This window comes from Elaeis guineensis, chromosome 7, assembly GCF_000442705.2.
Source record: "Elaeis guineensis isolate ETL-2024a chromosome 7, EG11, whole genome shotgun sequence".
NCBI classification, from domain to species: Eukaryota; Viridiplantae; Streptophyta; class Magnoliopsida; order Arecales; family Arecaceae; genus Elaeis; species Elaeis guineensis.
In genome coordinates this window covers 81,227,782-81,243,903 of record NC_025999.2, presented here as the reverse complement: position 1 = coordinate 81,243,903, position 16,122 = coordinate 81,227,782, and the positions used below count along the sequence as shown (strand labels likewise).

The window sequence follows — 16,122 nt, the reverse complement described above, 5'->3', positions numbered from 1 at the left end:
TCTCTCAGCCCCATAGACCTCATGCTCTGTGGGCCCATTATCAGCTTAAATGTATACTTAGTGCTAACACATGTATGGAATGAGGCTGTGGCACATATTTAGGTTTCATATCAGATGTGAAACTCTATTTGGAAACCACAGTTCTCTATTATATTATATTATACTACTGCAGCCTGCAACATTTTTTCTTCATTTTGTGTGTATACTTATGCAATCCAACAGTGATATATCATAAACATTTGAAGTTGTTTATTTCTGGATTTGCTCCTCACTAAAGGAACCTTTGCTTCCATATGACATATTTGAGTTGCATCCTCCCTTTGCAACACAGTGTGGTTAGGTTTAGCTCCACATTCATTGAAAACCAACTTCCCAGTTCCAGGCTGTCCACTGACTAGTGCCATTTCAGGAACATTGATGAAGATGTCACCATGGCTGATGACAACTCAAGTGGGGATAACCAAACTGGCAGTGAAAGTCCAGTAGAGAAGACAAAGATGGTATGTCTTTTTATGATGATTAACATTTTTATCTTAATGCATCATTATGACTGAGGGATCAAACATCATGGACATTTAAATGAATTTTAATCATGCTTTCATGGTTTGGATTTTATATTCTCAAGCAGCTATTGTTCAGGTTATAACAAAATGATGCCTCGTTGTGCTGTCATGCTTCAGGAAGAATCTGAAAAAGAGCTCTTGACTACTGATTCTATTGAAAGGAATGGGACTGTTGAAGATCTCAGTTTAAAGTGTAACCTTGCTCAGAATACCTGTTCAGACAATGCAGACAATATAGTTGATGATATGCTTTCTGCTAAAGATCCTACTCTAGTTTTCCATGAAAAGCCATCATTTGGGTCTTCTTCTACCAGAGCAGCTGCTCCCAGCAATTCGGCTGAGCTATCACGTAATATTATGGTTACAAATGGGGTTCAAGACATTCCAGAGTTGAGAAGAGAAAATGATAGAGATGTAGAACGTGAAGATGGAGGCTCAAGTCTTGATGAAAGTAATTTGTTTTCCTTTGGACCAGGAATACAAAAAGCTGGTTCTCAAAAGGTGAAATTTTCATCAATATTTTTCTCATTATATCTCATCCTGATAACCAGAGCTGATGAACTTCTTTCTTGCGCTCCATTGCATTTATTGCGGTCATGTTAGCTGTTGCATCTATCATAGATTAGTTATGTCCCAAATTGACATGCTCATTCATAGGTCATATCATTAAAAAAGTTTACTTTAAGCAAGTTGCGAGTAACCAATTCCATGTTTATATGTTTATGATTTATTATCTTAAATATCTTGTGCTGCTTTCTTCCATGTGCTATGCATTAAGACACAACAGAATCTTATTCAAATGGTCATCAATAATATGTATGTTTCTGAGATGAATATCATTTTCCTTTAAATTTCTTATAACTAACTATGGTGACCTATCTGAAGGTTGCAAAGCCAACAGTTCGTGGAAGTAATGAGCTGAGTAGGTTTAGTGACACACCAGGAGATGCTTCCTTGGATGATTTATTTCAACCATTGGATAGACAGAGAGATCAAGGTGCTGAAGCTTCAACATCTGCTGCTGCCCAAGGAAACACAGTCACGTATGATGGTGGGAAAAATGATTTAGCAAGAGAGCTCAAAGCTAGGATGGCTCAGAAACAGATGGAAAATGAAACAGGACAGAGAAATGGTGGAAAGCTTCTAGAATTTGTCATGGGTCTGGGGAAAGATGTGATCGATATCGATGGTTCAGTATGTCTTTTCAGTTCTAAGCACATTTTTTTCTTCAGAAGCTCTTTTATTTTAATTTGCACTGTGCACACGTACATATGTCTGTGATTTTTGTTAAGAAGATACAGTTTTCAAAATTTTGACTAGTAACCTTCATTTGTTAATGTCTGACATTGCTATGTCTCTGTGGTTTAATTCTTTTGACAGGTCTTTGATGATAACTTGCCTGCAGACAACTTATTTCCTCTACAGGTGCTCATTTTTCTATTAAAATTGAAATTCCTTCAGTTGATGCGTGATGTCATAACTATGTTTCAGATGATTATCGTATCTGAATCCAATAATATAAATGACTGAATTTCTGAATGTATTTGCTATTCAATGATTTTTTTTTTTTTTTTTTTTTGTGTGTGTGTGTAAATGTCTGTGTTTTAATGGTCATATCATGAAATTTGTGGACTAAATAGTTGAAGATAATCTTTTTTGCTCTAAAGACAACCAAATACATTCTCTAATTTTTCAAAATTGTTGTTCTAGAGGACACTTAGTGCATGTTTGGGGATGCATTTGTAACCGTCAAAAGTGATTTCAGATCCAAAAGCAGAATTTTGAGTGTTTGGCTATAACCCAAAAGTAATTCTGGATCGCGTTTAAGATCCCTCAAAACATGGACTATGTAAAGCTGACCTCCTCCCACTTTCCGTGGACGCAGCACTGCAAGCTAAATATCGCATTTGCGGGAGTTATTATTTTTTTTTAGAAAAATTATATGTTACTCTCTCAATACCCCTCGTACGTCTCTTTTTCTTACTTTCTTGCCTATTAGGATTTTTTTTCATTAGATTAATCTCATCTTATCTTCATCCACATCTCGATTAATCTCTCATCTCCATCGACATCCTCTTTTTTCTGATTGCCAGAATTATTAATCTCCTCTCATCTCCATGTACGTCCCCTTTTGTTTGATTTCTTGTCTTTTGGAATTTTGCAAATGACTTAAAGCATTAATACCTGTTCAATATCAGCAATAAATTTGTCATATACTGCCAAAAAATAAATTCATCATTTACAAGCACAAAATGTCATGCCTTGCAATCTGGCCCTGCCAAGTCCCCATGGTGACTACGATTGCATTGGAAGCATTGCCATTCCTGAATCAAATTTCAAGTCATGTAATTATAAGATAAGTGGCCGTTGATTGAATAAAGCAAACTAAAATGTTGTCCAAGTTAAGCTTATAGCAAGTTTTGGAACCAAACCAAGATTTATTTCATTGCATTTTTTTTAATAATGCACAAAACAATTCAGTTTAAAGGTAAATATTGCATCCATAAATATAGGTAGATTACATAATTCTCTCCTTAATTTACTGATGTAGTCATTTTGCAGGTCTGTTCTTTAGATACACAAAAAAGGATCTAGCTCTTTCTTTTGTGGTAGTAGCTTTACTATGTATAACAAAAGCACTTCAAACTTATTAATAGCCTCATGCTTATTTGTGCTTCACTCTAAATTACATCATTCAATGGAGAGCTACACAACTTAGTAAGTATCCAAACATAGTGAACAACCAACATAGTATGAGGAAAAATAAAACAATGAAAACTCATATATTAAAACTTAATGATTAATAAACAATATCTTATAGGAGAACAAATAGGTACATTTATCCTCTTCAAAGAAAGGTACATTTATCAATATTTTTTTGTTCTGAAACACTATGATATTAATGCTTTTGAAAGAATTAATATCATCAAGATATATGCCTTTTTGTGCATAACTGTTGAAAACACTTGTTTGGGGAGACATTGGAATACACTTAGAAACACTTGAATACACTGGGATACGTTAGAAAACACTTGAATATATGGAAAACTTCCTAACACTTATTTATGATCATTTCAATACCAACTGGTCTGTAACCTACCATTGTACTCACTGGTCAAGGGGTTCACTGAAACCAATTATGATACCTGCTGGCTAGGGGTTTACTGAAAATCAACCACTATGACATGCTGGTCAAGGGTTCACTGAAAATCAACTACTATTACCTGCTGGTCAAGGGTTCATTGATCAATAGGCCTATTAGCTAAGCGTTCATTGAGACCCACTATTATAGGTGCTCGTCAAGGATTTGTTGATGCCAACTATTATACCTTCTGGTCATGGTGCACTATATCGTGTTTCTACAGAGAACATGAAGGTCAACAACTTGTTGGCCAGGGTCAATTATCACAATGTGGCTTGTCTGAAATTTTCATTTGAATTCACAGCGAAATGAAACCTTTCACTTTTAGGCACTATAATGATTAAAGAACATTTTGCATGACCAGAGTCCAAAGAAATCTCTTTTATACATTGACATAAATTCAGATCATGATGGCTTAATGCTGATAAAATAAATCTGAAATAGTCAAACACAGATTTTTCAATATTCACTTGCCACAGAACATTCGTGAAAAAGATCAGAAAATCATAGAAATTGATCATTTACATATGACTAGATTATATACCATATAAAAATATCCATGTAATCATTGCTGATATTAGAGTCGATAACCTGCCTTAACTTTAGTGAGAAACAAGAAATTTAGACATTTCATAGTTATTGAACAGTAGAAAACAAAATTCTGAATCTATATTAGATCCATCACATATTTGCTAAAATATGAATTGTCAACTATGTTCGGACATATACCCTATAAAATATGTTCCATAGCTTCACACTGCAACTCTCCTTTTTCCCTTAGTTTGCTGCTGTTCTTTACTATATTTTCTTTCTTCATTAGCTGCTTTCTATAGGTAGCACCCTCCTATTTATAGAAGTCTTGAAGGATAAGGTCTCCAACTATAACATAGTAGTAGCTAGGTTCACACTAAGGTTCAGCTAGGTGGCTGATATGTTAGCATGATGTGGCTATTTTAATAAGGACATGCATGAGGTGTTAGATCAGTCATGAGGTGTCAAATATGAGTTGGTAGGTTAAGCATGAGGTGTCCATCCCTACCTAAACATGAGGTGGGTTTCAAATATGAGGTAGCCACTTCAACATGAGGTGGCCCAAGCATGTGATGGTTGTCTAATAATAAGCTTGATGTCTACTAAACATGAGGTGGCAGTAAGCTGGAGGTTGTGATTCAGGTAACATGCACAAGGTAGAAGCCTAGAAAAGCATGAAGTGTCCTACTGTTTAGTATTTGAAATATAATCCTTGCACTTTCCTTAATTGTACTTAGAATTTCATCAAGAATTTCCTTATAGTCCTTAATATCAATTAATTAATCTTAAGGTAATGCCACACAAATAACATTGCTTGACTGAATCAAGGGCACATTCATGGTCATAGCGTAGAATGAATTTTGCTGAATTATACAAGTAGTCATAAATAGAATATTGTAGAGTTCGGGCATTGCACAAAACATTCAGACATAGCCTGTATAGTTGTTTTAACTGTTAGTGGTTGGAAATTCCTTTGTTTTGCCACTAAATTTACATACTTGTAGCAGCTCTGCATACATTGTCTTCAACAGTTTCATTGTACCTTTGATTCTTCTTAAGTGCTCATAGAATTATCTCATGTGATGCTCTAATATATGTTTTCACCAAGGCACTAAAGACTATGTTTACATTTTTTATTCTTAAATCTTTCATTTATTTTGGCCAAGGAAAGAAAATAGCTTTTAATATTGAGCTTGGATTTGTAGAGTCATATCCATTCTTGAATATTGTTTTTTTCTTTCCTTATTCAACTACCCTTTACCCTACCTTTATGTTGTGCATTTTTTTTATTTCCTGACATAAATGGTGTAACTTTATTCAGTACTTTATTCTTATAATCTATGTTTCTTGGATGTTCTATTTTTCTTAAAGTGCCTATGCTAAGCAATGGATATCAATGTCATACTTGGTTATGGGTTTGCAAGAAGAAGTTTGTTAAATTAGAATCATCCAACATGTAGACTCCTTACTGCATTTGATGCTTATACCCAAGTCTATGTTGCATAGCATTTAATTGAGGACTGGGCATCTTTAATCATTTGTTGCATTCCTCTTTTTCAAGAGTTAATTAACCAAGCTAGTTATTTAGTAGTTTTGAGAATTTTCTCCAACCTTCTATATCCATGATGTTATTGCACCTGAAATGACTACATCTTAGATTATCCTTTTTCTCATTCTCATTAACTCAAAGATATTTTCCTCACTACCTTTTGATGACAACCAATTATTGACATGTTTAGCCTTTGTGGTGACCAGGGGTGAATGAAATTCGATAAATTAATGAAGTAGTTCATAGTTTCAAAATTCAAATTGTAGATGTTACCACTATGTGTTGTATGTATTGGAAGCCTAAGTAAACAACTATAATATATTCATAAGAACCTAACATTTTATAAGAATTCCCTTCTTTACACTTGAAAACTTGTGAAATTTGTGAAGTTGATGATGCTTAATACTTAATAGCTTGTAATGTTTGCATTTTATGTTCTATTAGAGCTAAATGCATGTCAGTGCTAAAATAAAGATACCTTCACTTCTTAATTACACATGTATTTGCGAAGGTGATTTGCCTTGAAAGTTTTCCTTTACTAACCCCAAGGCTGGGGGAGGCAGAGGGTGTTGGGCTGAGAACGATTTGAAAAAATGGTTGTCTTGGCTGCTTAGTCACCCACTTTAATATTTTGCATCATGTGTGAGTAGGAAGGGTGAAATCAATTTATGAGTTAGTATTCAGAATTTAATTCGGTACTTCCCATCAATTTGATATGTTTATTTATTTATTTTTTGGATTAGTTCTTTGTATATTTCTCCTTATACCTATTGGTTTCTTGACTTTTTTCTCCCTGCGATCTTGAGTTCTGGTCCACTCTTTTTTGTATGTACTAGCCTACATATATATTAGTGCTCAATCTTGTTATTACCCTCTCATTTTAACTAACCAAGCTATTTTACATGACTAATGCTCTCTTCCATAGTAATATAAATTATAAAGAACCATCTGATATGCATGTCACTTATTCAGTTGCCACATCTTTACATACATTAAGAGTTTGTCAATTAATGGAAGCAGCAAAACCTCATTTAAACATATACATTTGCACCCATACAATTAGCTCTCCTTTCCATGATGTGGTGTTTTGGATTTAAAATTGTTAGGTTCTTAAAAGATATATGGTAAGTATCTTGGCATGATTTGCTAATTCAAGCGAGTTGGGCCAAAATTCAACCTTTTTAAAAGATTATCGATGACTTTAAGGTCATGGGAACCCATTTTATATATCAAAATAGATAATATATGATTAAGTAATAGAGAAGCCTTATCCAAAATACAGTTAATTTTATAAAGAAAGACTAATTTTACCTACTTCCAGTTGCTGATTTTACTGGATATCTGATGGTGTTCATCTGAAAATATGATAGCTATGCTTCTACAATGCCTCAGTTTCATGTAAACAACCTGCAGTTGTGCTGCTGTTAGATATTTTTTCTGATCTCCATCACTTTTCCTATTAATGGGATGGACACTGCTTTTGCCGCAGAAATCTTGATTTATGAGATTGGATATCCTAGTGTTTTGCTCATGCATTCAAATTCTACTACCTAACATATCTTTCTTTGAAATCTTATTAGATCATCCTTGCTTTTGACCATGATATTTTTTTTTTCTGTTTTGTGATTTATAGTCCGTGGAATTTAGCAAATTAGTTGGGCTGCTGAAACCGGAAGCACCTGAAGATGTAATTCTGTCGGCTTGTCACAAGCTTATGGTGTTCTTCACTCATCGTCCTGAACAGAAACATGTTTACATGTCACAGCATGGTTTCCTCCCACTTATGGAACTTCTTGAAGTCCCCAAAAACCGTGTATGTACTTAACTCAGTATGTTTTTCTATGGATTTGTCATTTATTAGCTTGAATAGCTTTGAACAATGCATGATGTACTGCACATATAAAACATTCTCTTCTATCATAAATTTCATATTCATGGTTTTCATACTTATTTTATAGCATGAGTAAGATATTATACTCTGAAGAAGATATTATACTCTGAAGCTTCATCTGCAGGTCATATGCTCTGTGCTTCAAATTATCAATCATATAATCAAGGATAACATTGGTTTCCAAGAAAATGCTTGCCTTGTTGGACTTGTGAGATCAGCGTTCTTGCAATACTCTGCTTTTCCATGTCATTTTATTTTGATATTGTTTAGTGGGAATTGCCATCTTGATTCCAAATGTGATTTGCAGATTCCAGTTGTAATGAACTTTGCAGTGCCTGATCGTCCTCGAGAAGTTCGTCTGCAAGCAGCATTTTTTATCCAACAGCTTTGTCAGTCCAGGTTTAGATTCTTGTATGCTTTCCTAGCAAATACAGTAATATGACAATTGCTTTAACTGAGGGTATTTTGTTTGCTATCCAGCACTGTGACATTGCAGATGTTCATTTCATGCCGAGGGATACCTGTTTTGGTGGGCTTTCTTGAGGCTGACTATGCCAAGTACAGGTGGTAATTTTTTTTGGTCATAAAGAACACATTTTCCTTTCTGTTTCATATTCTTCTCCTATATATTTTTGTGTTAAACATCTGCTAAACTTTTTATATGCTCAATACTCAATCTTTATATCATCAGGGAAATGGTTCACCTTGCTATAGATGGCATGTGGCAAGTGTTTAAGCTGCAGCATTCAACACCTAGAAATGACTTTTGTCGTATAGCTGCAAAGAATGGAATACTTCTTAGACTTGTAAATACCCTACACAGCTTGAATGAGGCAACTCGACTGGCCTCAACATCTGGTGGAGGTGTATCTCTTCCACAGAATGGTTCTGCTCCTAGACCAAGATCTGGTTCGTTGGATACAACTTTGCACACGAGCCAGCTTGATGCTTCTAGGATTAGGCTTGATCATCCTTTGTCAGCTGCAGCTTTAGAACCATTACATGCTTCAGCTTCTCATTCTCAGAGACCGGATGTCATCCAATTAGAGACTAAGCAGTTTTCTGGAGACGCAGATAAGCCCCACTTGAGCCATGCTATAATGGAATCTTCAGCACCTTCAAAGTTCCCTGAACTTGCAACAGAAAATATTGGCCATCTGATGAACAGAAATTTGAAGGAGCATGACCATATGGGCTTGTGGAAGCATGATACTTCTCGAGCAGATAATGATCTACAGAGGCAGCAAAGACTCTCTAATTCTGCTAGTAGAAGTTCTACCGACAAGCCTCCAAAATATATGGAACACACATCAAATGGGCATGTTGGTGGTGGAAGTCAATCAGGATCTCAACACGAGCACATCAGGCCACTTCTTAGCCTGTTGGACAAGGAACCACCTTCTCGACATGTCTCTGGACAGCTCGATTATGTTCGCCACCTTTCTGGGTTGGAAAGACATGAAAGCATATTACCACTATTACATGCTTCAACTGAAAGGAAAACAAATGGTGAACTTGATTTTCTGATGGCAGAATTTGCAGGTCTTACCTATTTTTCTGATTCAGCGTACTGTAAGAGTAATAACAGATGAAACAATGTTGATGCTTTTTATTTCTGAGAGATTTAGATTTTAACAGTTAGCATGACTGTAAGATTCTAACATGTTTTCGGTTATGAATTATCTGGTATGAATTCCTGCATCTTTTGAATTGTGGTTCTTATTCGTAATGGTAAAAATTTTAGGAGCTTCTAGTTGATGAGTAATCAACTAAGAGAATTAGGCATGACAGATACTGGACTTCTATACCTTAAATCATGGGCAACTGTTTGCATTTCTCTGATAAACATGCAGCTGAGTATTTCAGAACCATGGGGCACTTGGAACCATGCCTTCTCCCATGCTTTTATTATATTTAGACTGGAAAGATAGTTACAAAATGTTTATCACTTTTCACTTTGTCTCTATGCCAAACTCTATGGAACTTGGATTCTAGAGATCTGGTAGGCTGGTATTTGCCTTTTTGGATTGCAGATTGCTGATCCTTCTATACATAACCATTTGAAGGGTACTTAGCAGACCGAGTATATCAAACTTTTCCTGTTATGAAGTCTCTTTTGGGGATTATTGCAATTGTTAATTGTATTGTAGAACTTTTCACACATAAGATGAAATTATGCACTTATGTTTGTTCTGATCATATGTGCTTTTCCTTCTAATGGAATCAAACAGGCAAATGTGTGCACACACTTGGACACAAAATGCGGGCACGCATGAGAGAGAGAGAGAGAGAGAGCCGGGGGTGGGGGGATCCTTGATACATGGATACGTTTCTCAACCAGGCACTTTTTTCAGATTTTGGATGTTAATTGCTGCCTGTTCAGCTTGCTGATTTTATTTCTGTATACCATGTACAAAGTCATTTTGGGTTTTCTATGTGGAGTCATGGAACTCTCATTTTATAAGTGGCCTTTGCGTGAAGGTAGAAAAGGGTATCTTTTTGTTTTACCACTAGAGCAGCAGTCTTCACATCATTTTGTATTCAAATCATCTGGTTAGGCTTCCATGATATCATCTGCTTGGACTTTTTATAAGGAATTTCAGTTACATTATTCTTGTGGCATTCTGCTGTATTAATCTGTTATACAAGCTTATGTCAAATACTGTAATATAGCCTGCAACTCAAAAAAAATATCGTATTATTGTTTTCTTTTATTTGTTTTGCTAAACAATTCTTTAATTGTTTACAGAGGTGTCCAGACATGGTCGAGAAAATGGTACTCCAGACTCAAATATGAAACTTTTAAACAAAACGGCAAGTAGAAAATTTTTACCCCCATCTGTGGGGTCAACAGCTTCTAATGAAGGAGCTTCCACTTCTGGAGTTGCCTCTCAGACTGCATCTGGTGTGCTATCTGGATCTGGTGTATTAAATGCAAGACCAGGAAGTACCACATCATCCGGGTTGCTTTCACAAATGGTATCTTCAATGAGTGCTGATGTGGCAAAGGAGTATCTTGAAAAGGTGGCAGATCTTTTATTAGAGTTTGCACAAGCTGACACTATTGTAAAATCTTACATGTGTAGCCAAAGCTTGCTCACTCGTCTTTTCCAGATGTTCAATAGGATAGAACCTCCTATTCTTCTTAAGGTCAGGTTGGGCATGTTTGACGTGGTATTAATTGCATTTTTTTTTCTTGTTTAATTTACTGTTTCTGTCATGTGGTCTTATCTATTCTTCTAAATGCAGATACTGAAGTGTATCAACCATTTGTCAACTGACCCAAATTGTTTAGAAAATCTTCAGCGTGCTGATGCAATCAAACATTTGATTCCAAATCTTGAACTCCGTGAAGGGCCTCTTATCTCTCAGATACATAATGAAGTGAGTATCCTACATTTCATTTGCTATGTGCTCACAAATTTTGTTAAGATACCTAAAATCCAACATAATGTTTCTTCACATCTATAATTTGTGTCTAAATTACTTCTCCAGTGTGTTGCTGTACTTGTTTTCCACCTTTGGCATGGTTATGACTGTAAATGAACCTAGCTCAAGCCTGGGTTGTTACGTAGGCTAGAGCTGAGCTCAAGCTGGCTTATTTAATTTCAAGCCGAGCTCAAGCTATTCAACAAACAGCTTGTTTGAGAGATTTGGGCAGAGCATAGGGTGTCTCAAGACTTTCACATGTACTTTGAACTAATTGTCCTGATAACATATTATCTTAAATTAAAATATGTTCTTTACATTTTAATCGTTTTATTTTATAATAAATAATGATAAAGACTTTTAATATAAAGATAATTATTAAAATAGTATAGTGATATATGAATCGTTTATGTATTCGTATTTTGAATGTTATTGAGCTGAGTTCAAGCAATCATTCCTAGCTCCAACTTGGCTGATGTACTAGTCGGGCAAGCTGGATTCAAGCAAATTTCGAACTGAACATGGGCTGGCTCATGAACTGCTTGCTCATTTGGCAGCGCTGTACATGATCTGTACAGATGCAGGAAGGAGTATGTTATATTAGTATCAATTTTGACTTCTGCTTGGTTCTATCCTATATTAACTCTGCATTGTACTTGGCTACCCATGCATGTTTAGCCTCAATATTTTCATGCATATAATTTTAGGCTTATCTTTGGAATGTTACTGAAGTGCACTGATTGGGCTGCAGCCTGAATATGCTGACTCACTTAAATTTTTTTATACTTCTGTTGAAAATAACCTATTTTCTTTTCTGATTATTTTCATTTAATTGTAAAATTATACTAATATCATTTAATGTCTCTCATCTAATACAGTTAATTTGGCACTCATCAACTAGGGGTTCAACTTGGGCAGGACCGATTGAGTTGAGGGCCAATCCTAACCCAACCTAGCCCGACCTCAGGGCTCAGGTTGGGATTTCCAATCCAACCCAACCTCTTCTTAAGGTAAGTTCAGGCTGTGTTGGGTTGGGCGCGATGGTTGGGTCGGTTTAATCAGGGTAGATTAAATTGTATATCGGTAATAGGGGAAAAAGTATTGGGCATTTTGTTTAGGATTCCATTGGTTTGGATCTTGTTTAGGCGCACTTCAGAAATTCTGTAACCTAACAAGGTGAAAGATATAGGTAAATGAAACACATAGGTCTTTTGGGTTTGGTGGAGCTTAGTTGGGTTAGGGTTTGGGGTTTGTTTTTAGCTCAAAACCAAACTCTGTCCAACTTGGGTTTGGGTTTGTGATTTTTTTAGCCCAAGCTACACTGAGTTCATAAAACTTTGGCCCTGCTGTACCCAATAAGCAGGTTGGGCTGGTCGATTTTGGTTACCCCTTCTATCAATTAACACTGTATCTATGTATTTTGTTTCAGTATGTCAAACATTTGATTATTATTCTTAAAAAGATTATTTATTATTAGGGTAGCATTTATTGTATAATAATATTCGAACAATGGTTTCTGGATACCGGTCACCATTACTCTTATTTCAACAGCCAATACTAGATCATCTCTATAAAATAGACTAATGGTTATGCATATCAAATATCAGCTGTTAGTTTCATTTTAAACATGTCCAGCTATAGATTTTCATCTGATCTCCTTTACTGGCTGACCGCAACCAATTGAGTAATATATCATTTGTATATGCAGTGCAGTTGTGTGTGTTGGCGCGTGCGCGTGCCACATGCAGTGCTGTATGCTACTGTTGTAAGAAAGGAAAGCTTAAATAAATCTACACTCTCTTGCCCTCTTGCATGCATGTTTTTTTCTTTTTCTTTTTCTTTTTTTTTTTTTCCATTTTCTTTCATTCTTTTGGTTATGAAATGGGGCTGAAGCCCCTTTACATGTGGTATGCAGCAATTTTCTATCACGGTTGATCCATGAGTGCACAGTTTCATCAATATCCCCTTCCAGATGTAGGGATACGTGTGTCATCTTGCAAGATAGTAACAAATATGCAGGAACGTGTGGCTGAAAGCGTACTTAATTTCTTGCAGATGTAAGGATACACAAGTCATGTTGCAAGGTAGTAACAAATATGCAGGAATATGTAGCTGAAAATGTAATTATTTTAAGACTGGAATTTTTTGTAATGCCACTAAAAGCAGTCCAACTCCATAAGCATACTAGTAGTTCATTCATATGTAACAACCGCCAAGGAGTACAGAATTTAAATGCGGAGTTCTCAGGCCTACCTAATAAGCAAACTGTACAGTTGTGTATATATACATGCATTAGCTCATAAACTGTTGAGTCACTTAAAATATAAGAAATTCACATGTCACATAAACATGTGTATGTTAGGTTTGTTGATAATTGAGATTGTTGAGAACTAAAAGGAGAATAATCAGGTTTACAGTTTCAGTGCTTCTACTTAACAATATTTCCATCATACTTTTTCCCTAAATGTTGTGTGTTCATTTTCATGGTTCAGTGATATGTGCATTGGTTAAATGATACTGCTCATATATTTTGTTGAAGCTGCTACAGTCTGATTTGCCCTAGTGCAATGTTCGTCAGGAAGCTAATTTCTGTTTCCATTGTTATTTACATCTGCAGGTCCTCAATGCCCTATTCAATCTTTGTAAGATAAACAAAAGGAGGCAGGAACAAGCGGCTGAAAATGGAATTATTCCCCACTTGATGAACTTCATCATGTCAGATTCACCATTGAAGCAGTATGCATTGCCTCTGCTGTGTGATATGGCACATGCATCACGCAACTCAAGGGAGCAGCTAAGGGCTCATGGAGGATTGGATGTGTACTTGAATTTGCTGGAGGATGAGGCTTGGGCAGGTACAGCACTGGATTCTCTTGCAGTCTGCTTGGCACATGATAATGACCACAGAAAAGTTGAACAAGCATTGCTAAAGAAGGAAGCAATTCAGAAATTGGTGAAGTTTTTCCAGAATTGCCCAGAACAATACTTTGTGCATATTTTGGAGCCTTTCTTGAAAATAATTACGTAAGTAACCTGCACATTGTTCCTTCTTATGTCTTTGTTAATCAAAAGCTCCAGGAAATGTCATATTCCTTTTCCTAATCATTAACGTTGGATGTGGAAACAAAATGCAGGAAATCATCGCGAATTAATACAGCTATGGCCATCAATGGTCTGACTACATTGCTTATTGCAAGACTCGACCATCAAGATGCTATTGCTCGCCTTAATCTTTTAAAGCTAATAAAGGTTAGTTGTCACTATTGTTGCATTGGAATACGAAGATGTCCATTACAAACGCTCCAGATCATTGTCTTGCAAAAATTTGGGTGGTATACGGTGGAGAGGATGAGGTAGTTGTTGGAGATGTTGGGTGAGGAGAGCAAGAAACTAGTATGGCAGAGGGAAGGATGTGAAAAGTGAGGTTCAGCCTGTCTGTCAATGGATCCCAACTCTTTATTTGTTTTTTGATGCAGAATTTTTTCGATTGTATGCCTTTCTACAGCAAGTTGAATGAATTCTTTTGTTTAAACCCTTATTTCTGTCAGGCTGTGTATGAGCACCATCCTCGACCGAAACAGCTCATAGTGGAAAATGACCTCCCTCAAAAGCTCCAAAATCTGATCGAAGAACGTAGGGACGGACAGCGCTCTGGAGGTCAGGTCTTAGTCAAGCAAATGGCCACTGCACTGTTGAAAGCGCTTCATATCAACACAGTTCTGTAAATTAAGGTCAATGCATCTTCTCATGTACATTGGTTCCCAAAGGAAAATGTAATTATAATTTTTGTTCTTTTTTTTTTTTCTTTGCTTGTTATCTATGTTTTCTGGGAGCATGTTCTCTTCATTTATTTTTTTCCTTTCTCCTTTGTTTCATTAGCTTGTTTGGTCACTGTAATGGCTATTAACATCCATGAGTTTTGCTGAAGTTTATTCACCAAATGCTAGGAATCAAGATGGACAACCTTCCTAAATGTTTTGATATTAAACATGTTTAAGATGAGCTTATTCAAGGTGTAGGAATGTTGTGATTTTTGACATGATCTTTATAACCCATGTCGTATTACCAGCCGAGGAAAGCTGTACTTCATGGAACAACCATACCAAGAATGTATTTTAAGCAACGATAATTGCATGAAAAAATTTTTGTACGTTACAGTTGCGAATTTGTTGGGTATTCCGGCTAATTTCCTCTCGTGTGCAGGAATCTCATAGCAGTTTTAAGGTATTATGACTAATGGTTGATGCATGATTCTTGGTGGAGAGGGTTTTCTGTTTGTTCTAGTGAATATTTGGATACGGATACAGACACTGACGAATATTGTATTTTGTCTAAAGTTGCTTACACGTATGTCATTTTTGGGTAGGCTTTACGTGGGAAGTGCTATTGGAGTTTGCTTATAACAAGTTTACGGGAATGGTGCATATTACTTTCAAATATCTTGTCACGTGACAAGTAAATCTTGCTCTCATAAACAAAATTAACTTCTAGGATTTATACTGAATGGTAATGCTTTGGGAAAAATCGTGAAATCAAGTTTTCAGTTGGAACATTTTCTGCTTGTTTTTTAATTTTTAGAATAGGTTATTGTTATAAATTTTCTTTCGAAAGAACTTTTGAAAATTAGATTATCTAAAATTTTCTCCTTTACCTTTTCTCGTTTCAGTAGTCTCTAGTCTCGTCCCAAAGTTCTAAAAACAATATTATTTTCCAAAAATTCATGTGCACTGATTCACTGTTTTAGTCAAGCAATTGCTCTGGAAGAGGATGTGGAATGCAGCAAACGAAAAAGATTGCCTTATGATTTCTAATTTTTGATGCTGCTGATCATTAAACACCGGAAATCTTGGGCTAGATTTTGTCCTGCAAGCTTGTAAATGAGCAAAGGGTCGGGGATTCCTGCATCCAGCCCATTGTTCAACTTATTTTAGCTTTGAGAAATTCTATTGTTCACCACATGCAGTGTAGAAAAAATGTACTGCTTCATTTGATTCAATCATGTATTATTATTTTTTAA

At 35.8% G+C, this 16,122-nt stretch overlaps 1 protein-coding gene across 6 annotated transcripts in view; it reads left to right on the top strand.

Annotated features, from left to right (window-relative positions):
- The window catches only part of LOC105048849 (MAP3K epsilon protein kinase 1), a 31,382-nt gene extending 16,240 nt beyond the window's left edge, over window positions 1–15,142 (top strand). For 3 of the 6 annotated variants that reach the window (XM_029265670.2, XM_029265667.2, XM_073261232.1), the window contains 14 exons: window positions 410–500; window positions 681–1,064; window positions 1,449–1,757; window positions 1,944–1,988; window positions 7,419–7,598; window positions 7,789–7,884; window positions 7,984–8,075; window positions 8,157–8,243; window positions 8,368–9,218; window positions 10,426–10,826; window positions 10,926–11,060; window positions 13,723–14,129; window positions 14,240–14,354; window positions 14,654–15,142. In XM_029265670.2, coding sequence (XP_029121503.1) covers window positions 410–500; window positions 681–1,064; window positions 1,449–1,757; window positions 1,944–1,988; window positions 7,419–7,598; window positions 7,789–7,884; window positions 7,984–8,075; window positions 8,157–8,243; window positions 8,368–9,218; window positions 10,426–10,826; window positions 10,926–11,060; window positions 13,723–14,129; window positions 14,240–14,354; window positions 14,654–14,830 — 3,370 coding nt within the window. In that variant the 3' untranslated portion in view covers window positions 14,831–15,142. The remainder of the gene's footprint in view (window positions 1–409; window positions 501–680; window positions 1,065–1,448; window positions 1,758–1,943; window positions 1,989–7,418; window positions 7,599–7,788; window positions 7,885–7,983; window positions 8,076–8,156; window positions 8,244–8,367; window positions 9,219–10,425; window positions 10,827–10,925; window positions 11,061–13,722; window positions 14,130–14,239; window positions 14,355–14,653) is intronic. The other 3 variants (XM_010928323.4, XM_029265669.2, XM_029265668.2) reach the window with 3 other exon arrangements.
- Window positions 15,143–16,122: the final 980 nt, after the last annotated feature.